Below are 22,551 nucleotides of genomic sequence, written 5' to 3'. Positions count from 1 at the left end.
GTTCACAGAACAAGAGGGAGCCAGCATGAACAAGAGATTTTGTCTGGAGATTTTAACTTTCCAAGATTTTGCATGCTTTTGATGGGGTCCACATCCTAGCCAATCCATTGTTCCCCAGGCTAGACTGACAGACAAGCACCTTTCCTACGTCACCCCAACTTCACTGCGCATGCATCCATCTTCCTTTTTATATGATATCTTCCCCCAGTGATCTTCAGGGAATGGACCAGTGGTTCCCATGGGGAGTGTGATGTTGCAGCTTCTTGGTGAAGCTGCCCAGATGACCATGCTTATAATGTCTGGCCTCCCCTTTGCTCTCTTCCTATTATCAATATCAACAAACTAGCTAATTACACCAATAACAAGCAAACAAAAGAGCTGAGGTTAATAAATATGGAGCCTTTGCAGAAAGCCCACCGTAACTGTTGACATTTATGGTGGTTTATACTTTTTGGAAAGGTCAGAACCACCCTGAGGCACATTGATTTAGAGGTCTGTGTAAGCATAAAACAGATTAGATACAGAAGTCACACTGGTGCAAAGAATCTGATAACATTGAAAAATGACAAGCAAACTAGAAGATATGAAATAGAAACCTCACTCTCACTGCTTCTGTCGTCCAGTTAGGTGGCTAAATATTAAATTACTACTTTTTAAAAATAAATAAGTACTAATTTTTGATGTGTTCAATGTTTACTTACATAAACATTTCCTTGAAAAGCACAGATAAATGAGGACTACCACAATCAAGTGAAATGTACTTGATAGTGAATTTAGATGTATTGCCACTAATAAAGTAACTGTAAGGAAAAGAATTCCACTCACACTTGGTGTCTTTGGATTACACCAAGACAAAAACCCAACTGACCTTAAGCATTGGTGACATGCATTTCAAGTGTAACTTGAGACACATATCAAAGAACCCTTATTTGATACACTATGTTGTCTTATAAAGTAGCTTCTTTTTTTTTTTTTTTTTAATTTTTCGATTAAAGTATTACAAAGGGTATTACATAGGTGTCCTTTTTTCCCCCCGGCCCTTGACAAGCCCCTGCCCTCCCTTACCCCCCAGTGTCTTATGTCCATTAGTTATGGTTATATGAGTGCATACAAGTCCTTCGGTTGATCTCTTACTCCCCTCCCTCCTGTCCCCCAACCCTCCCTGGCTTTCCCACTGCAGTTTGACAATCAGTTTGAGGCAGCTCTGCCACTGTATTTATTATTGTTCAAAAGTTTGTAATGGTCTTAATTATCCATGAAAGAGTGAGATCATGTGGTATTTTTCCTTCATTGACTGGCTTATTTCACTTAGCATAATGCTTTCCAGTTCCATCCATGCTGTTGCAAATGGTAGGAGTTCCTTCTTTTTAACAGCAGCATAGTATTCCATCGTGTAGATGTACCACTGTTTTCTAATCCATTCATCTACTGATGGGCACTTAGGCTGTTTCCAGATCTTAGCTATGGTGAATTGTGCTGCTATGAACATCTGGGTGCATATATCCTTTCTGATTGGTGTTTCTGGTTTCTTGGGATATATTCCTAGAAGTGGGATCACAGGGTCAAATGGGAGTTCCATTTCCAATTTTTTGAGGAACCTCCATACTGCCTTCCATAGTGGCTGCACCAGTCTGCATTCCCACCAGCAGTGCACAAGTGTTCCTTTTTCTCCACATCCTCTCCAGCACTTGTCGTTTGTTGATTTGTTGATGATGGCCATTCTGACAGGTGTGAGATGGTACCTCATTGTTGTTTTGATTTGCATCTCTCGGATGATTAGTGACTTTGAGCATGTTTTCATATGTCTCTTGGCTTTCTGAATGTCCTCTTTAGGAGGTGTCTATTTAGATCCTTTGCCCATTTTTTGATTGGATTGTTTATCTTCTTTTTGTTAAGTTGTATGAGTTCCCTATAAATTTTGGAGATTAAGCCCTTATCAGATATGACGTTGGCAAATATGTTTTCCCACGAGGTGGGTTTTCTTGTTGTTTTGTTGATGGTTTCTTTTGCTGTGCAGAAGCTTTTTATTTTGATGTAGTCCCATTTGTTCATTTTCTCTTTAGTTTCAACTGCCCTAGGAGCTGTATCAGTGAAGAAATTGTTTTGGCATATGTCTGAGATTTTGTTGCCTTTGTATTCTTCTAGAATTTTTATGGTTTCCTGTCGTACATTTAAGTCCTTTATCCATTTTGAGTTTATTCTTGTGTATGGTGTAAGTTGGTGGTCTAGTTTCATTTTCTTGCATATATCTGTCCAATTTTCCCAACACCATTTATTAAAGAGACTATCTTGGCTCCATTGTATGTTCATGCCTCCTTTGTCAAAAATTAATTGAGCATATTGGTTCGGGCTAATTTCTGGACTCTCTATTCTATTCCACTGATCTATATGTCTGTTCTTGTGCCAGTACCAGGCAGTTTTGAGAACAGTGGCTTTGTAATACAGCTTGATATCTGGCATTGAGATCCCACCTACTTTGTTCTTTCTCAGGATCGTTGCAGCTATTCGGGGTCTTTTTTTATTCCAGATGAATTTTTGGAGAGTTCGTTCTAGATCTTTGAAGAAGGCCATTGGTATTTTAATGGGAAGTGCGTTGAATTTATAGATTGCTTTGGGTAGTATGGACATTTTAATGATGTTGATTCTACCAATCCAAGAACATGGTATGTTCTTCCATCTGTTTATGTCTTCCTCTATCTCTTTTTTCAACGTCCTGAAGTTTTCTGAGTAGAGGTCTTTAACCTCTTTAGTTAAGTTTATTCCTAGGTATCTTAATTTTTTTGGTGCGATGGTAAATGGGATTGTTTTTCTAATCTCTCTTTCTGAAAGTTCTAAAGTAGCTTCTTTATCTTTAGAATGATCCTGCTAATATTCCTTATTCTACCAAACATCAATATCTAATGTAATAAAAGAGAAACATGCAAATTGACTGCACCTGCGCTATGCCCCAAGCCACGCCCCCCAGCCAATCAGAGTGACTATATGCAAATTAACCCCACCAAGATGGCGGCTGACAGCCACGGAGCTGGAGCAAGCAGGAGGCTTGGTTGCCCCGGCGATAGAGGAAGCCAAGCTTCCCACCTGCCCTGGCTGGCTGTGGTCTCCGCTCAAGGCAACAAAGTTTCAATTATAGAAGCTAAATAAATCTCAGATATCTGCTTCCAGCCAGCCTCCACTGCGAGCTTGGATGGCTGGGGGCTGTGGCCAGCCTGCAAATAGCCATCAGCCCCTCACCAAGGATGGCCACACCCTCATGGGGTGAGGGTCCCCACTGAGGGGCTTGGCCAGCCTGCAAACAGCCATCAGCCCCTCACGCAGACTGGCCAAGCACCCCAGCAGGACCCCCTCTCCCTGAAGGAGGTGTGACCTGCCTGAAAACGGCCCTCAGCCCCTCACCCAGGCTGGCCAGGCACCCAAGTGGGACCCCCACCCTGATCCGGGACACCCTTCAGGGCAAACCAGCCAGCCCTCACCCGTGCACCAGGCCTCTATCCTATATAATAAAAGGGTAATATGCAAATTGACCCTAACAGCAGAAAGACTGGGAATGACTGGTCATTATGACACACACTTCCCACCAGGGGGCAGACGTTCAATGCAGGAACTGCCCCCTGGTGGTCAGTGCGCTCCCACGTGGAGGAGCTCTGCTCAGCCACAAGCCAGGTTGATGGCTGCCAGTACAGCGGTGGTGGTGGGAGCCTCTTCCACCTCCTCAGCAGCGCTAAGGAAGTCCGACTGCAACATAGGCCTTCTCCCCACTGGCAAGTGGACATCCCCTGAGGACTCCCGGGCTGCCAGAGGGATGTCTGACTGCCAGCTTAGGCCCAATCCCCTGGGGAGCGGGCCTAAGCCAGCAGGTGGTCATCCCCTGAGGGTTCCCAGACTGTGAGAGGGCACAGGCCGGGCTGAGGGACTCCCTGAGTGCACAAATTTTTGTGCACCGGGCCTCTAGTCTAAATAATAATAGGCATAGAAAATAATGTTATGTGGTTTTAGTAAAAAAACTATAACAAGTTAACAATGTGGGACATCCACAGAAAACCAGTCTACCTGGTGGAAACTGATTACACACTGCTGTCAGTTCAGAAGACAGTGATTCTGGATGAGTTTGACCAAAATAAAAATATATTAATTTTCCCTTCAATGATAATGAAAATGTAACTGGCTAGATCAGGGGTGGGCAAACTTTTTGACTCGAGGGCCACAATGGGTTCTTAAACTGGACCAGAGGGCCGGAACAAAAGCATGGATGGAGTGTTTGTGTGAACTAATATAAATTCAAAGTAAACATCATTACATAAAAGGGTACAGTCTTTTTTTTTTAGTTTTATTCATTTCAAACGGGCCGGATCCAGCCCGCGGGCCATAGTATGCCCAAGGCTGGGCTAGATCCATATTGCTTTATTATTATTTAGTTTATCTAAATATGAATTTCCCCAACTTTTGAGCCAATATTCACTGGATTTCCATCATCTATTACAAGCATCCCTAAGATTTTCACCACCCAGGAGTGTCTGGGGTGGCCACTGGATTCCAACTTCAAGCAGGTTGGTCTGATGGGTGATGGGCACAAGGCAATCTCCAGATGGTATATCATAGAATTGCACACTTGAAACCTATATAATTTTATTAGCTTATGTCACCCCAATTAATTTAATTTTTAAAAAGTAAACAACATTAAGTAAAATACTTCTATTGAAAAAATTTAATGTTAAAAAAAAAGAAATGGCATACCAGAATTGATCTAAGCAATACCCATCAAACAATATTAATTGATTTTGTAAAGGTTATAATATAGTTAATATTGAGAATCTAAAGTTTTACTACCCTTTTGCTAAAGAGCTTATATTTAATTCCTATCCTTTTCTTTAACAGCTCTGAATTTCTCTAGCTTTCTTAGCTTCTAACTTTAAAAAACATAATCAGACTATTGTGGGGGAGAATCGATGACAAATAAACCCACTGACAGAGAGTAGCCAATTAACATTAGGAACTTTATAAACAAAACTAGTGACCCGGTGCATGAATTCCCGGGGTTAGGGGTTCCCTCAGCCCAAAGTGCACCCTCTCCAATCAGACATCCCTCTTGCAATGTGGGACCGCTGGCTCCTAACTGCTCACCTGCCTGCCTGTTCACCCCTAACTGCCTCTGCCTGCTTGCCTGATCACCCCTAACTGCCCTCCCCTGCCGGCCTGATCTCGCCCCCAACTGCCCTTCCCTGCTGGCCTGATCACCCCTAACTGCCTCTGCCTTGCCCCCCACCACCATGGCTTTGTCCAAAAGGAAGTCGGATGTCTGGAAAATGGCCGGTCGACCCGGTCTAATTAGCATATTACACTTTTATTACTATAGATAGATTATATAGGATAGGATTGCTTAAATAGTGGGGGAAGCCTTTTTCAGCAGGAGGAGATGCTATGGCAGACAAAAACACATAATCTCTATATCTGGACTGATAGCCAGCCATATGCACTATACTGACAAACCAGTCATTAAAAAATTGAACCACTTTCTTACACCTTACACCAAACAGCTGTTACCATTAAAACCCCTCCTCAGCCCCCACCTTAGGTTCTGCCTTCACAGTCACCCAGATTAGATTCTGATTGGTCAGTTTCTATGCCAGTCAGTGTCAAAAGCTCTGCCTCCTAGGCAGCCATTGGCTCCTTGCACTTCACCCAGATTTGGTTCTGATTGGTCGGTTTCTATGCCAGTTAGTGTCTCTGGGTCTATCTCTGGGCCTGATCAAAGAGGCGGGGCTAATCAGCAGGCCCCGTGGAGGCCCGGAGAGAAAGAGAGGCGTGGCTTCTGGCCGGGCCCAGAGAGAAAGAGAGCCAAGGGCTGATCAACAGCTGCCATGGAGGTTATGGGTCAGAATCTGCTTCTCTCTCTGGGCCTGATCCACAGCCCCCTTGACAGTCAGTGCTGGGTCGCTGCACCCACAGCAGTGGCAGTGAGTGCTGGGTTACCACGGAAACGCAGCACTGACTGCAGGACTGACTTCCGGTCTGTTGAGACTTCAGTCATTTTGGACGTTACAGACCCTGGGTTTTATATATTAGGATTTTTACAAACTCTCAAAGATTCAAGACAATTTCTCCACAGTGAATAGACCAAACGTCAATCGTTTATTAAAATGAGGACTCAATGTGCATATTAATGAATATTCATCTCAGTCCAAATTTAATTGTTAAAATTATTTATTCAATGATAAGTCTGTAAAACCTTGCAGGGCAAATTATCTCACTGGTTTATCAAATAATAAGTAAACAGACTGGTAACTTACAGCATTAGATTTTCTTGTACTCTGCTGTGCCTGGTAAGGGTTGTCCGCATAACGCTGCTGTAAGAGGGCTTTCCTATCCAGAGTTGTAAGGTCATCCGTGACGGCTTCTTCCCCTTGGGCATTCTGTACGTGAAAGCAATAAATGAACTCACATACACATACTTTGAATATTTGTTTTTAAAAGAAGAAAGGGTTAAAGAGCCAGTGAACATGTCAGTGATTATTTGTGGAGGGGCTAACAGTATAGGCTCTGAGGATCACATTGCCTATTCGAATCCAGCTCTTCCACTTTCCAGCTAGATGAACTCTCTGTGCCTTGGTTTACTCATGAAAATGGGAATTAACAACAGTAACTACTTCACAAACACACAGAGAAAAAGATTAAATGAGATGACACATGTCCCACACTTCAAAAAAGAAGTACCTGACATACAGAAAGCATTACATAAAAGGTAGCAACTATTATAACTATTAGTGTCCATTTAAGTCTTTGTAAAGCTAATAAATGTAAGTATGCCCACTCCTTATAAAAATTAAATTTGGAGGTAAAGTACTAAAAGAAGGGGTGTATCCTTTAAGGAAAAAATCCTTTGGGGTCCTAAAGAGATAAACACTAACTATTTCTCTGAATATAAGATGTGCTATATTCCCTTAACAACAACAAAAGTGTTCCAGTAGGATTGCAACTGGAAAAATGTAATAGATTTCAAGATCTTTCTTCATACTCTACTCTGTTGTCATGGCCGTGATTGCTACAGGAAATCTTACTATACATCTCTTTGTGACTCGTTGCCTACCTCTCCTGCTATAAGTTCCATGAGGGCAGGAACCTTGCCTGTCCTTTTTGTTGCAGTTCCCCTGGTGCCAGAAGAGGGATACACAGAGTAAGCACTTGATGAATATTTATTCAATGAATGAATAATGAATCTTGTTCAAGTATTAACTATAGGGAATCAATGTATGAGGATATTTTATACCTTTATTTATTTACTGCTAATATCTTTGTCAGATTTTCTTTCAGACATTCTACATTATGTTTAAGTTGAAAAATTGAAAAGCATTTTGTTTTGTTTCAGCTTGTTTTTAACCTTTACACAGGGGGAACCGTAGTATTTCCACTTGGTATCTTAAATTTAACCTCTTCAAACCATATTTCCTTGTGGTCTTCCCCACCCTTTCAATTGTTCAAAACAAAAGCCTTAGCACCAATCTTTATCTTTCCTTTCTCTCAAGCCTACAAGAAATCCATTAGCAAGTTTTCTCAGCCCAATCTTCAAAATCTCTGCAGAATCTGGCTTCTCATCCGATGTGAAAAAATTGTGAAATTATTCTGCTTATTATAGACACTAGATTATTATACTTGTGTGCATTGTTTGGATCTGGGAATTTTGTTTTAAGATAAAGGACACCTAGTAACCCCATAACTTTTGCTGTTATGCTTTCAGCTAAACAGCATGTGATTTAGTCATTCTAGATAATCCATACGTGGATTAGAAAAACTAACTGATGTGCTACACATGTTTATAAATTAATCTTTTTTACCTATAGAAAAATACAACTAACCAAATATAACTATCAAACGTCCCTGAAAATATATTATTTTTATAATAAGTTAACTGAATTAAGAATTGTATACAACTGTTCTCTTCTTTATGTCCAGTTGCATCACGAACTATTTCTAAACCTTTCTTTCCAAAATTCAAGATTGACCTCTCCTGTATGCTTCTGGAAAGCCATTAAATTCATTAAGTTTTACTCTTACTGAATTTCCACCTAATTAATCTATACTAATAAAAGGGTAACATGCTAATTAGACCAGACAGACCGGACATCTTCTGGACATCATTCCAGACATCCTTCCTGACAAAGCCGTGGTCCCAGGTGCCTACAGCTGGCCTGGGGAAGATGCCCGTGATCATGGGTGCCTGCGGTCAGCCGGGGGAAGCCTCCTGCAGTCCCAGATGCCAGTGGCTGACCAGAGGGAGGGAAGCCTGGGTCCTGGGTACTGTGGTCGGCCAGTGGGAGGGAAGCCCAGGTCCCAAATGCCTGCAGCCAGCCAGAAGAGGGAAGCCTGGGTCCTGGGTGTGGGGGCTGAGGCAGAGGCCATTAAGGGCAATCAGACAGGCAGGCAAGCACCTAGGGGAGATCAAGCAGGCAGGCAGAGTGGTTAGGGGCGATCAGGCAGGCAGGTGAGCAGTTAGGAGCCAGCGGTCCCGGATTGCGAGAGGGATGTCCTAGGGGTCCCAGATTGCCAGAGGGTGTAGGCCGGGCTGAGGGACCCCCCTTCCCCATGCACAAATTTCATGCACCGGGTCTCTAGTGTTAAATAAAAGCATAACAATTTTAGGAATTCATATGTTAAAACACATTTCCCAAAATGAGACAGAAGACAATCATGGAGTAATGGTAGTTTTAGAAAAAAAGAGGGCCATTATAAAATCTGAAACCACTTTTCAACTTTAATATTTAGATTGGAAGACAGAATTCAAGGCAGCTACATCAAAAACAGCTATACTGTCTTATTTACAATCCATGGCAAGTGAAAAATTTCCAATTGAGAAAAGATGATGAGGTCATGTCATATGGCTAGAGTTTTCACATCTGAAAATGGTAGCAATAACCCTTTAGGATAATTGTGAAGAATAAACTAGTTAATCTGAGTAAAATACCAGGGAACACTTATTATGACTAACAGCAAGACATGTCAGACAAGAAGATGTTTCTATAATATGTGTACTCTTTTTCAAAATTTCATTATAACTTTATAAAGCCTCATATATTACCTTGTCATCTGTCTTGTTTCTCGGAGATGGTTGATATCTGATATTTGACTTTGTCTTTTCTGCATTTCTCTGACAATACTGTTTATATCCCTCTTTCATTTCAGTTTTGTATTGCTGATATTTTAGTTTATATTTGCTTGTTGGTGCTGGCAAATCTTCAGGTATAATGTCCTGCTCCTAAGACAAATAGAAAAAGTATGCTAACCACCAGAAAAAAGAAATCAAAATCATTATTAATTGCCTTACTAACATTAATAGGTTTATCACTTACCTTAGCATTTATGCGTAAGAAACAGACAATTATATCTACATCCTAAAAGAGGCGATAGTTAAAACCTTTAGCTGTGCAGCATCACAGCAACCAGAGCAGACAGAACTGCTGAGAATGGGCACTGGCCTTTAATACCAGAAAGCCCTTAGCTTGTTTCCCAGGGATAATCAGCCCTGGTACTAAGATACTTTGAGAGGACAATGAACAACTTTTCTTTCTTTTTAGGCCTTTTCTTCCTGCCCCAGAAAAACTCCACTGTCAATCATTTCTTCCAGAAGGGTCATAGGAATTACAAATCACTAATGCTGAGATGGTTCCCATTTCCAGAATGTTAAGATGTTTATCTTCTGGTATTATTTGGGCCCCTGCCACATTTCCAGGGGAGTGAGACATAACAGAGTGGATAAGAGAAACCTAAAACAAGTGTTAGGCAAACACTAGGGCATACTTAATGGCCCAGAGAGGGACAGTCACTTTAAAAGCCAGCACAACCCTTGAAAATTATTGATAACTAGTAGCCCTGTGCACAAATCTGTGCACCAGTAGCCTTCTACAGGGCCTGGCCACTCCGTGCCTGCTGCCCAGAGGCTCTCCGTGGCCTAGAGGCCCATCCGCAGCAACGCAAGCATTCCGCACCCCAGCCTGGCCAGAGGCCCTTCTGTGGCTGGGAAATGCAAACAACTTTCCTCCCTGTTCTCAGGAACTCCAATAAAGGGCTTTCTTCCTCTTTCTCAGCTGGCTTTCACCCTGTGCCTCCACCATCAGCCCCTCCTGTCACACTATCCTCCACCCTCTCCACCCTCTGGCCACCTGGACTTGACCTTGCCCAGGAATGGGGGGGCCACTCGACTCTGCTCAGCTCGTCAGTTCCTTATCTTCTTATGCAAGCGTTCTGCACCCCGGCCTGGCCAGAGGCCCATCCATGGCCCAGCTTGGAACACTTGTCTCATCACCACAGTGACAAAGCAAGCATTCTGCCAGGCAGCTCATGCTGCCTGCTCCAGCAGTCGCCCCCTTGGGACTGGGAGACTCCAGCGGGGCTGAGAGGACTATGCGCTGCCATCTTTTGTCTATGGGCACCACCATCTTTGTGATGGAGTGATGGTTAATTTGCATAATATCCTTGTATTAGATAGGATCCAAGTCTAACCCAGAGGAGAAGGATGAGGCAGAGCTTCAGGCAAAACTGTAACATGATACAGACTAGGGTACTATTGGTGCAATTTACCCAAAATAAAACTGATGAGAACATGAATAGAGACAGTTACATGAGAAAGACTAACAAAGACAGCAAGGCATGCCCTACTCATAGGATACTGGTCAGAATTTATGTTCATAACACGGAATACTGTGTGAAGTACAAATAGGTCCCAAGGAGATACCTTGGAATTATTTATTCTATAATACACTAGTAGCCTAAAGAATGAGTCAATTTCCAAGAAACTAATCTTATATTTTTAAATGAGCAAGATCTGATCTAATATTCTGCCATAATTTGAAATTCCTGATTTCCTATTAGGATAATCCTATGCTTTACCAATCAATTTTATAAGGTACTTTAATAATAACACCCCTCTGTGAGAAAAAACGTGAAGCACAGTAAAATTACTTCACCCACATTATTGTTTAGGATATTAATATGTTAAATCCTTAAACTGAACAAAACATAGGTTAAACATAATAAAATTTCTGGATTAAATACAGTGCTAAAATGCACACTATAATTCAGAATGTTGGTTATAAGAACTAAATACTAACCAGTTCATTTAGATGTTGCTGAGTATATGGTATTTGACATGGTGTGACCCCCTCAAGAGCAGAAGATGGATTTGGTGGGTCAAAATGAATATGCGCTGTTCTAAATGGAATATATGAAAAATCATCCTAAAAATAAAATCAAGTGATACTTATTATCTGCTACATATAATATTGTGTTCAAATGTTTGATATATTAAATACTAAGTAAAAATTACCTCATCATCAGAGTCAACAAGGCTTCCCAAATCAAGGCGTGGGACCCTGAAAAAAAAAAATCTATGTAGCCCATAACTTTTAAAAAAGAGACTTTAATAGTTGCAAATCATATATGCTGCATCTTACATAAAATGGTACACTGATGCCAATGGTTTACTTCCTAATGATTTTACTATCCTTCACTATTATTTGTATGCCAGAGGTTATTTATATCTGTGTAGTAATATAATGGTAGACATTTCTTTCCAATTCTGTGTTCAATGGTATTACTCTATAGCAGTGATGGCAAACCTTTTGAGCTCGGCGTGTCAACATTTTGAAAAACCCTAACTTAACTCTGGTGCTGTGTCACACATAGAAATTTTTTGATATTTGCAGCCATAGTAAAACAAAGATTTATATTTTTGATATTTATTTTATATATTTAAATGCCATTTAACAAAGAAAAATCAACCAAAAAAAATGAGTTCGCATGTCATCTCTGACACGCGTGTCATAGGTTCGTCATCACTCCTCTATAGGTAGCTTGAAATCAAGCACAGTGGTATTATTTACACAGAAATTGACAAAATAATATGAATCAGGACTTGATTTATTACTTTTGATTTCTGAGACTTTAAAAGTGGTGGAGAAAATAAATAATGCAGAAAAAACTTAAAAGTATATCACGTCTTCACTGTCACATTGTGAATAACAACAAACAGAAATATTGTTGAAGTATTCAAAACTATCACCTGATTCAATAGAGAAATCACTCACATCACCCTACAATAAATAAAAATATCAACCAATACTCATGTTGGAACTGTACAGTTCATCAATTCCCACCATAGGTTGGCTACAGATATAAGAATTCAGCAAAAAAACAAAGATAGCTTGCCCTTGCTGGAGTGGCTCAGTGGTTGGAGAATTGTCCCAAAGATCAAAGGGTTGCAGGTTCAATTCCCAGTCAAGGGTGTGTGCCTCCATTGCAGGCTCCATCCTCCGGGTAGGTTCAGGAGGCAACCAATGGATGTGTCTCTCTCCCGGGTCTGTTTTTCTCTCCCCTCCATCTCCTTCCTCCCTTCCACTCTAAAATTCAATAGAAAAAAAAAATCCTCAACTGAGAATTTAAAAACAAAACAAAACGAAAAGATATATTTCTGTGATAATCAATTGGCTATATCAATTGATTACAATCAATTTACAATAAAGGGTTTATAAGTTTTATTAGTATTTGTCAATTCCTTGCTACAAATCCTTTATGTCAGTAAAAATGTATAATCAATTTAAAATATACTTAAGATTCTTTATAATTAACAATTAAAATTTATATTAATCTTATAGTACAGTTTCGGAAAACCAGCTGTTAAAAACATTTACCAACACACAATTGACTGTTGTTACATACTCAACATCTTGTATCTAGTGTTTGCACCCAGCTCCATTCCCTGTCTAGATGAGTATACAGGTACTATTATGTAGAACCACAAGAAATTTCTGATACTTGCCAATTTCATGTGACTCAGCCCCATAATTATTAAGTTTAATTTCTATTTTCCAGAATGCCCTGTAGTCTAAAATACTTGAAAGGACATATATACTTCCAAATTTTAAAAGGGTAAAATATAAAGTATAAAACAAGTCAATGTATTCTAGTTCAAAATAAAATCATATTCCTCAAGATACAAGTACAGATAGAGTTCCCATCAAATTCATTTTGACTATCCTAGTTATAAAATGCAAAATTTTATATATTTCTTTAATACTACACTTGATCTTAGCCAAAAGGCCGAGAAGCGGTATATATATTTCTTTAATAAATGCACTTAGCTAAATTTTCTAAATAAAACAATATTTAAACTTTTCCAGGAATACAGAAGAACAATATTAAATAAAACAAAAACAAGAAAAGTATTATCCTTAATCCTATCATCCTATAGAAGAGCTATTTTAGTTAATTTTGACATAATAATTTTAGGCCACCTACCTGCATATTAATTTTTCTGTGGTTTACAATCATAGCCATGCATATATAATTTTGCCTTATTTTTTGTCAGTATATTATAAATATTTGCTCATTAAACAGTTCAAATGTGAAAAAAAATGTGACTTACACAGGAGGGCAAGGATTCTGTATGACCCATGATTTGGAAGTCCATCTTTGCTTTAATTTAAAAAAAAATAGAATCAATGTGCATATACTCTTTATACTTTAAAAGATAAGCAATGGATTAATGCAATAAGGCTAATTATAACTTTTCTCACTAAACTTTATGTAAAAAATATTGATTAAGCCCTGTGTTTGAGAACAGAGATAGATTGATAAGCAATATAGATAATTCCTACCTACGTGGTACTCCACCTGCTGCAGAGAACAACTATAATAATAAAAGCATAATATGCTAATTAGACCAGATGTCCTTCAGGATGTCCTTCCGTCCTTCCAGACAAAGCCGGGGTTGCGAGGGAAGCCTGGGTCCCAGGTGTCTGCCGGAGGCTGCAGGGAAGCCCACATCCCAGGTGCCGGGTGCCTACCAGCAGCCAGAGGGAAGGAAGCCCGGGTCCTGTGTGCCAGTGCTGGCAGCCAGGAGAAGGAAGGCCTACTCTTGCACAAATTTCATGCATTGGGCCTCTAGTTCACTCATAAAAACAATAATGTGAAAAATAAGTGCTATGACCGAGAAGCTACACAGAGCATGTGTATCCATCCTAGTCTAGGGACTTGACAAAGTGTTTACAAAAACAAAAAAGTAATGTTTAAATGAATCTCTGAAGGATGTGTAGGAGAGTTGGCCAGATAGAGAGAGAAGGAAAAAAACTGCTCCAGCCAAGAGGAACAACTTGTGCTGAACCCACCCACAGGCAAAAGTTAGCAGTGGAAAGGGTTGAAATCCATAGAGTGAGAAGGCAATGGCCAGAGTTGTTATATTACAATACAAGTTAAGGAACTTGGACCTTGTCTGAAACGTTATGGGGAAAATAGTAAGCAAAGAAGTGACAAATATATACACATATATGTTTGTAAATGTTCAATCATATTGCCCATATTGCCAAAAAAAAGTGTACAAAGACCAGAAAAGTACAGTGAGCTTAGCCACAGTGATAAGAAATATGTATGAGTCTTAGGGAAAGTTAAAGTTAATAAAAACAGGAAATAATTCACCCATTGTTGCTTATATCTTATTCTGAAATGTTACATAACTGGTCATTTTTTGATTCTGATAGCAAGTTAGAGATTATATATAAGATTATATACCATAAGAGTAAGAGAAAACAAATCTGGCTCTGTATCAGCTTCAAAATGATATTCTTTCAATAATATCTTAACAAATAGTCAAAATGTAGAAACATAAAATCACAAGATTATTTAAATAGAAGTATATATTTAATATAATGAAACAAAAATAAATATATAATACTAGAGGCCTGGTGCACAAAAATTTGTGCACTCGGGGAGGGGGGGTCCCTCAGCCCAGCCTGTGCCCTCACGCAGTCTGGGACCCCTCAGGGATGTCCACTTGCTGGCTTAGGCCCACTCCCCGGGGGATCGGGTCTAAGCTGGCAGTCAGATATCCCTCTGGCAGCCCAGGAGCCCTCAGGGGATGTCCACTTGCCAGTGGGAAGCAGGCCTAAGTCGGACATCCTTAGTGCTGCTGAGGATACGGGCGCACTGACCACCAGGGGTCAGCTCCTGCATTGAGAGTCTGCCCCTGGTGGTAAGTGTGTGTCATAGTGACCAGTCATTCCCAGTCATTCTGCTGTTAGGGTCAATTTGCATATTACCCTTTTATTATATAGGATAGAGGCCTGGTGCATGGGTGGGGAACAGCTGGTTTGCTCTGAAGGGTGTCCCGGATCAGGGTGGGGATCCCGCTGGGTGCCTGGCCAGCTGGGTGAGGGGCTGATGTCTCTGCAGGTTGGCCATGGCCCCCAGCTACCCAAGCTCCCAGTGGAGGCTGGCTGGAAGCAGGTATCTGAGATTTATTTATCTTCTATAATTGAAACTTTGTTGCCTTGAGCAGAGGCCACAGCCGGGCCAGGGCAGGCAGGAAGCTTGGCTTCCTCCATCGCCAGGGCAACCAAGCATCCTGCTTGCTCCAGGTCCGTGGCTGCCAGCTGCCATCTTGGTTGGGTTAATTTGCATATAGTAGCTCTCATTGGCTGGGCTGGTGGGCATGGCTTGGGGTGCAAAGGAGGTGCAGTCAATTTGCATGTTTCTCTTTTATTAGATTAGATATTAATTAATTGCATTTAACTAACCTTAATATAGTAATACAATTTAAAATATATATATCAGGCTAAAATAGCAGCACATTTTCATCACACATCAAAGATTTTCTTTATTGTGTTTGGGAGACATTGTGACATCATGTAACGGTAGTGTGAACATCTAAATAGAATATACTAGTAGCTGTGGTTGTCATAGTCATGATCATCATAACTATTATTCTCAGAAAGTGCTTTAATGGACTTACAGTCTTCTGAAGTCATAGGCATAAATGTTTTTTAAATAGCAGTTATCTTTCTTTTGTGCTAGCCAATTTGGTACCAGCCAATCCAGAATAACAATAAATTATAGCTCATAAAACCCCAGGGCCAAGAGTCAGCAAACTATGGCCCAGCTCTGTTTTTGTAAATAAAGTTTTATGGGAACACAGGCCTGCTCATTTATTTACAAACTAGAGGCCTGGTGCACGAAATTCTGCATAGGGGGTGGAAGGTGGGGACGGTGTCCCTCAGCCTGGCCTGTACCCTCTTGCTATCCAGGACCACTGGCTCCTAACTGCTTGCCTGCCTAGCTGCTTGATCACCCCTAACCACTCTGCCTACCTGATCGCCCCTAACCCCTCTGCCTACCTGATCACCCCTAACTGCTCTGGTTGCCTGATTGCCCCTAACCCCTATGCCTGCCTGATGACCCCTAACTGCTCACCTGCCTGCCTGATCACCCCTAACCACTCTGCATGCCTATCTGATCACCCCTAACTGCTCACTAGCCTGCCTGATCGCCCCTCAATGAGAGAGAATCATTGATTGGCTGCCTCCTGCATGCCTCACACTAGGGATTGAGCCTGCAACCTGGGCATATGCCCTGACCAAGAATCAAACCGTGACCTCCATAGGTTGATGCTCAACCACTGAGCCAGGCAATTATTATTTCTCACTTTTAATTCTACCTTTAGAGCACTCCAGAAATGGTAGCTGATAAATAAAATGGTAATACTTTGCTGATAAACTCTAAGAAACAATAACCTGGATACCTGAGGTTATTTTTTCTTTTCTCAAGGATCTAGAGTTCTAAGATAAACATGAACTGGTCCCCTACATCCAACACCAGAGCTGGACCTTTCTAATAGAGAGATAAGACATTAAGATTAAAGGAAGCTATTACTTGAGGAGAAAGAATGTGATTTTAGAAATCTTTTTTTTTTTTAAGAACTTAAACCAGGACCTTTTCCTAGAAATTTGGAAAAAAGTTTGTAATATGATATGTTAATCATAATATGAAAGACTATAAAACTTACTTGATATTTTGACTAATAAGAAGGGCTGATTTGATTAAAATTATTAAATACTTCAGATTTAACACAATATTGTGAACCATTGGAATCCCAAAGCACCAACTTGTTATAAGGGAGATGGCTGGAGACAGTAGAGAACTCAGATCTTAAAGTCAGAACTGGAGTTCAAAATCCTGACAAGTCACTTGTTTCTGTGAGCCTCACTTCTTTCAATTTTATGTTTTTACTAGAGGCCCGGTGCACAACATTTGTGCACTGGGGAGGGGGGTACCTCAGCCTGGCCTGCGCCCTCTCACAGTCTGGGATCCATCGGGGGATGTCTGCCTGCCAGTTAGGCCCATTACCCACAGGCGGACATCCCCCTGCCCTCAGCCTATTCTCTGTATGTTTGTCAGTTCACTTTGTTCATTAGATTCCACATATGAGTGAAATTATATGGTACTTGTTTTCCTCTGACTGACTTATTTCATCTAGCATTATGTTCTCCAGGTCCATCCATGAGTTCTTCCATATTTAAAAGCAGGTAAAAATACAACGTACTGCCGAAACAGGTTTGGCTCAGTGCATAGAGTGTCGGCCTATGGACTGAAAGGTCCCAGGTTCGATTCTGGTCAAGGGCATGTATATTGGTTGTGGGCACATCCCCAGTGGGAGATGTGCAGGAGGCAGCTGATCGATGTTTCTCTCTCATCTATCTCTCTTCCTTCCTCTCTGTAAAAAATCAATAAAATATATTTTTAAAAAAATACAACGTACCTCAATGTTTTATTGTAAGAATCAAGTGATGCAAGCTATCAAAACATTTATCAAGGTCACTGACAAGCAGTAGGCACTCAATATTTGGAATAAGAACAGCAAGAAAATACACATAACTTTTATGTGTTTTTAAACTAAACTTTAAGTATACCCAATTAGGTAGTGGGTACAGGAACAATGTAGCTTTAAACTTGTACTTACTTAAGGATATGCACAACAGTGATACTATGAAAGTTGAAAAGAATAGAACTCCTAATAACAGAAGCCCAGATTCTCTTCTTCCCTAGCTAACACAAAATGTATACATAGATATCTTATTCTTCTTACTCTTATTCTTATTTTTATATTTTAGTTACACATACACAGATAATTTTTAAAATAACAAAAAGAAAATAGTAATTAAGCTTAATATTTTAAAATAAAACTAAATTCACAGTGACCAATTTTCAAGTAATGATTACCTTCAAGTTTAGTGGTTAAATTCCTCTAATCAGGGAAATATTGATCCTAAATATTTGTGAGTATGAGCAGTCATAATTTTTCAAGAAAGGAGTCAGAAAATTATTTAACAACTCATTCTACAAGAGGGAAATTATATAGCACACGTACTTGTAGTGGCTTCCTTCTTCCAGAGAATGACTGAGTTTGACTTCTAGGAGAAGCAGCAACTCCTTTAACCTCCAAATCCATTCAAGTTCATGTACTGATTGTGCAATACACTTTGGAAAACATAAAATATATAAAAGTATAATTCTTGCTCAAATTTTAAATAAATCTTACAAATTACATAATAATATTATATGGAAAAAAAATCATGTGGTCAATCACTTTTCCTTCTTTCACCAAAATTAACTATTTGTGGAGCAATTCCATTATGTGAGGCAACATTTATGGGGTCGATACTAGTCTGAATAATAGCCCTGCCCCGCCGCCCCCCCAAAGATGTCCAAATCCTAATCATCAGACCCTGTGAATATGTTACCTTACCTGACAAAAAGGACTTTTCAGATGTGATTAAGGACTTTGAGATGTGGAGATTACCCTGGTTCAACTGATGGGTCCAATATAATCACAGGGTCCTTATAAAAGGGAGACAGTGAGAAAGATCAGATGTAAGGATGGAAGCACAGGTCATTGAGGAGCAAGGTGCTTGCAGCTGGCTTTGAAAATGGAGGAAGAGGTCACAGGCAGCCTCTAGGAGGCAGAAGAGACAAGAACAGGATTCCCCCTCAGAGCCTCCAGAAGAACACAGCCCTGCTGACACCTTGACTTCAGTCCTGCAGAGTTTACTTTGTGCCTCTGACCGCCAGAACTGCAAAATATCGAGTTTATATTGTCTGAAATCACCACGTTTGTGGTAACTTTTTAGAGCAGCAATAGGAAACTAATGCAGGTACCTATTCTCTACCACAAAGTGTTTTATTTTCTTTACTCTTTTCCCGAACTTTTCTTGAGTGTTAACTTTGCCAGAGGAGACTGCTGAAAATGTTTTGTAGCAAGCAGTATTATTTATCTAATACAAAGAATAAAATGGAGTGAATGACCCAACTGGTAATTCTGAGGTGATAGGCAAAAATGCTTGCAAAAGAATGTGAAAATAATCAGCTTGCAAACATGTACAAAATAAAAAACATATGAATATCTCAGTCATCCAGATTCTGAATATTTATCCTTATATTACCAAGTATACATTTTTGTTTACTTATTCATTCATACCTCCTTTTTCTATCAGACTTGGATTTATTTTCATAGCAAAATATTTTTGTTTTGTTTTTAAAGAAAGATAGCATGGCATAGTTCTTTTTTAATTTCTTTATTGATTAAGGTATTACATGTGCGTCCTTATCTGCCCATTACCCCCCAATCCCCACAACTCATAGCCTCACCTCCTGTTGTCTGTGTCCACTGGTTAGGCTTAAATGCATGCATACAAGTCCTTTGGTTGATTTCTCCCCCTTACTCCCACCCTCCCCGTAGTTCTTGAAGTCAAACTGGCTGACATTCAAATCCTCATTTTTTACACTTTCCCATAACGTAAGCTTGGGTAAGAACTTAATTTTTCTGACCAACATTTCTAACATGTAAAATGAGCTTAATGTTAGCACCTTTCTGACTCTCTTGTATCATGTGGATCACCATTAACATTCAATACATGGTAGCCACCATCATTATTAAAATAGTTTCATTTCGTGGCCAGTGAAATCCTCTTACCTGAAAGGTATACCAATTCTTTAATAATGTGTCTATACGATCCCCTTCACACCATTGCCATAGCCCCCTTCTCTAAAAACCCTAAGTCCTAAGCATGGAATTCTACTGGTGAGTGATGTCAGGAAGACTAACCAACCAATAGTAGACATATTCTGAAAACATAAGTCATTTGATTTAATAATACTTCTACAGTACTAGTAGCCAGCTTGCTTTTCACAGATCAATTTCTCAAAGAAGAGCTTTTTAAAGGTGTTATTGGTTTGGTGGGGGGAGGGAGGTTGTTGTTTGCTTGTCATCACATCACAATAGCTGTTGGTATTTGCCATGCTGATTAGTGGCCAACAGACACAAGTGGAAACAAGGGTGTTGAACAATCAGCCAGGTGACTCTTCTCCACACATCAGCCACACAACTCTTTATACCTTAGTTGCTACTACAACCACTTCAAATAACTATAGTCACTTTAAATAACTATAATTCATTGCCAATATTAAAAACAACAATATTCATACCCTCAAATTTCCAGGTCCACCTCAGTGGCTTGTCTTCTCTGAAACTGAGGGAACTCATGAGAAGTTACCGCTAGCATGCCATGAGTCTTACCATATTATCCTTAGTGCTACCAACATGAATCAAATCACCTCCCACTTTTCTCATTTTTTAAAGGATGTTTATTTCCAATTCTAATCATCATCATGTCTCTCTTGGTTAGTGATATTAGTGGCTTTACTGTTGCTTATACCAAATCAGAACATAACAGAAAGCAAAGAATAAATCCAGCACATAATCAGAGAGAGAGGAATGCGATTTGGAAATAGTATTTTCAGCTCCATGCAGGCAGGGACCCAGACCCAGGTACCTTAATGGAACCTGAGGCCATTGTTAATTTCAAACAAGGCAGATAATACAGCAAGGCAATGGTACCTGCGATGTACCAGAAGGAATGCTCCACGCTCCTCCTATCTGGGATTCATGGACTGGGTGTGTTGGGACCCAAGGACAGCCAACCTGACTTGATCCAGCAAGCTGGGTAAAAAGCAGGTCCAAAGTGGGAGGGCTGGGGAAGATATACGCTGGGGCGATTTCACCAAGAACCCTCTTAAGACACTTTCAGACACACAAGGAAAAGAGGCAGTGCCCAGCAAAGGCTCCAGCCAACTCAGACCAGAGTCTGCAGGTTGCCTGGCAACCGGCTTCCCAACCTGGGCCTCCAACCCTTTTCTCACTTCCAGGGTAAGAGGGTCATAGTCCCAAGTCCCTCGCTGCATCCACACCATCTCCCTCTGCCCCCAAGCTGTGTGGGTCGTTTCTCCTCCCCCAGGGTCCTCGCCTAAAGTGACCCGCCAGCCTCTCAGAGGTGCTCACCCAGAAGGGAACTTCTAGTAGCAGCCTCCTGGGCCTTACCCTGTGTCCAGCTCAGTGACGCCTCTAAACTCTGGGGAGGAGCTGGAGCGGACTCACTGGAGCTGGTGCTGCTCCTGCGCAGGGAGAGAGTGAAAGCCCGGTCTGGATCAATGGCAGTTGTATAATTCCTCCTTTAGGCGAATTCTATTGAACGTATTTTATGGAGCATATATCAGGTGTCAGCCCCAGAATGATATTTTGATGGGGAAAATTTTTAAGAATAAGCTCTCAAGGAGTTTTCAATTATTGAAAAAGCCAAGATTGCAATACAATGTTATAGAGAGCTATATAGACATAGACATAAATATTTCTTTAAAAATGTGTGCACATATACACAAATATATACGATCATTTGTTGTATATAATATATATGATTATAGATTAAAATGTGGATATAACAGGAACAGGCTTAGGAATCAGGAAACCTCCATTTTATTCTTTGCTCTACACACAATGTCTTTGGATGTGAACTCCTCACCAATAAAAGAAAAGGTCTGATTTGAGAGGTTTCTAAGGTTCCGTTCTACTCTAGGACGCCTGACTGACTTTCCTGAACTGTACGAGCAAGTGTCAGATACCCAAGCTAGAACTAAGAGCTTCTGAAGCCTAATCCAGTTCTCTTCCCATAAAATCAGGTTGTTTTCTACTCTGCAGTGCCTTTTCACAACTGGCTCCCCTCAAAATACATGCATTACATTTCCAGTTGGAGAAAATTATGGGGTAAAAAGACAAATATGTTTTTAAAGAATAAAGGTAGTGAAGTAAATGGGTATAAGGCAATCATGCCTTCTGTTTCTTCCCTACACTCCATAAAACTCTTTTACCCATTATCCCCACACAGAAAGAAGAGCAAAAATAAACTGAATAAGAAGTAATAATGAAATTAACGCTAGACTTCAACTTTTAAACATTTATCAAAACCCTTAAAAATTCTCATGCCCAACTATCATTGCCCATTGAACAAATACATTTGCAAGAAAATGAAATATCCTTATCTATTCCCGGAACTTAGGCTTCCTATACCTAAACTGTATAGTATTTCTGAATGTGATTATCTGAGCCATTAGGAACATGGTCTAATTAAAACAAATCTATCTAATGTAGATATTGGGTTAAAACATCTATTAAAAAAAGCAAAAATCTTGGATTATGTGTTGATTATGTAAATTATACATTTTTGTCATTCTGCAATAAAATACATTACAAAAGTTCTGTAGTTATAACAGCCAATTAATTTCTCTATATACAAAATGAAACTAAATTGACTATATGTTAACCTATATTATTTTCAGTATCAAAATAATTTGCATTTGGAGCTCAATAAATATTCATGGAACACCTACTATCTGCAAATATTTCCA

At 40.1% G+C, this 22,551-nt stretch overlaps 1 protein-coding gene and 1 pseudogene across 4 annotated transcripts in view; both read right to left on the bottom strand.

Annotated features, from left to right (window-relative positions):
- CAPS2 (calcyphosine 2) overlaps nt 1-21,186 on the bottom strand; it is a 52,915-nt gene extending 31,729 nt beyond the window's left edge. For 2 of the 4 annotated variants that reach the window (XM_070407633.1, XM_070407630.1), the window contains exons 1-7: nt 21,152-21,186; nt 18,185-18,294; nt 13,412-13,461; nt 11,315-11,360; nt 11,100-11,225; nt 9,071-9,247; nt 6,288-6,410 (exon numbers count right to left, since the gene is read on the bottom strand). In XM_070407633.1, coding sequence (XP_070263734.1) covers nt 6,288-6,410; nt 9,071-9,247; nt 11,100-11,225; nt 11,315-11,360; nt 13,412-13,461; nt 18,185-18,265 — 603 coding nt within the window. In that variant the 5' untranslated portion in view covers nt 18,266-18,294; nt 21,152-21,186. Of the gene's footprint in view, nt 1-6,287; nt 6,411-9,070; nt 9,248-11,099; nt 11,226-11,314; nt 11,361-13,411; nt 13,462-18,184; nt 18,295-18,562; nt 18,612-21,151 lie in introns of those variants that run through there. The other 2 variants (XM_070407631.1, XM_070407632.1) reach the window with 2 other exon arrangements.
- LOC139007974 (U2 spliceosomal RNA) lies at nt 12,992-13,098 on the bottom strand (annotated as a pseudogene).
- Nucleotides 21,187-22,551: the final 1,365 nt, after the last annotated feature.

This window comes from Myotis yumanensis, unplaced genomic scaffold (assembly GCF_028538775.1).
Source record: "Myotis yumanensis isolate MYYU_CA2020_CCGP unplaced genomic scaffold, mMyoYum1.0.hap1 SCAF_3, whole genome shotgun sequence".
In the NCBI taxonomy this organism is placed as follows: domain Eukaryota; kingdom Metazoa; phylum Chordata; class Mammalia; order Chiroptera; family Vespertilionidae; genus Myotis; species Myotis yumanensis.
The sequence above is the reverse complement of the archived record's forward strand: the minus strand, read 5'-3'. Positions and strand labels throughout refer to the sequence as shown.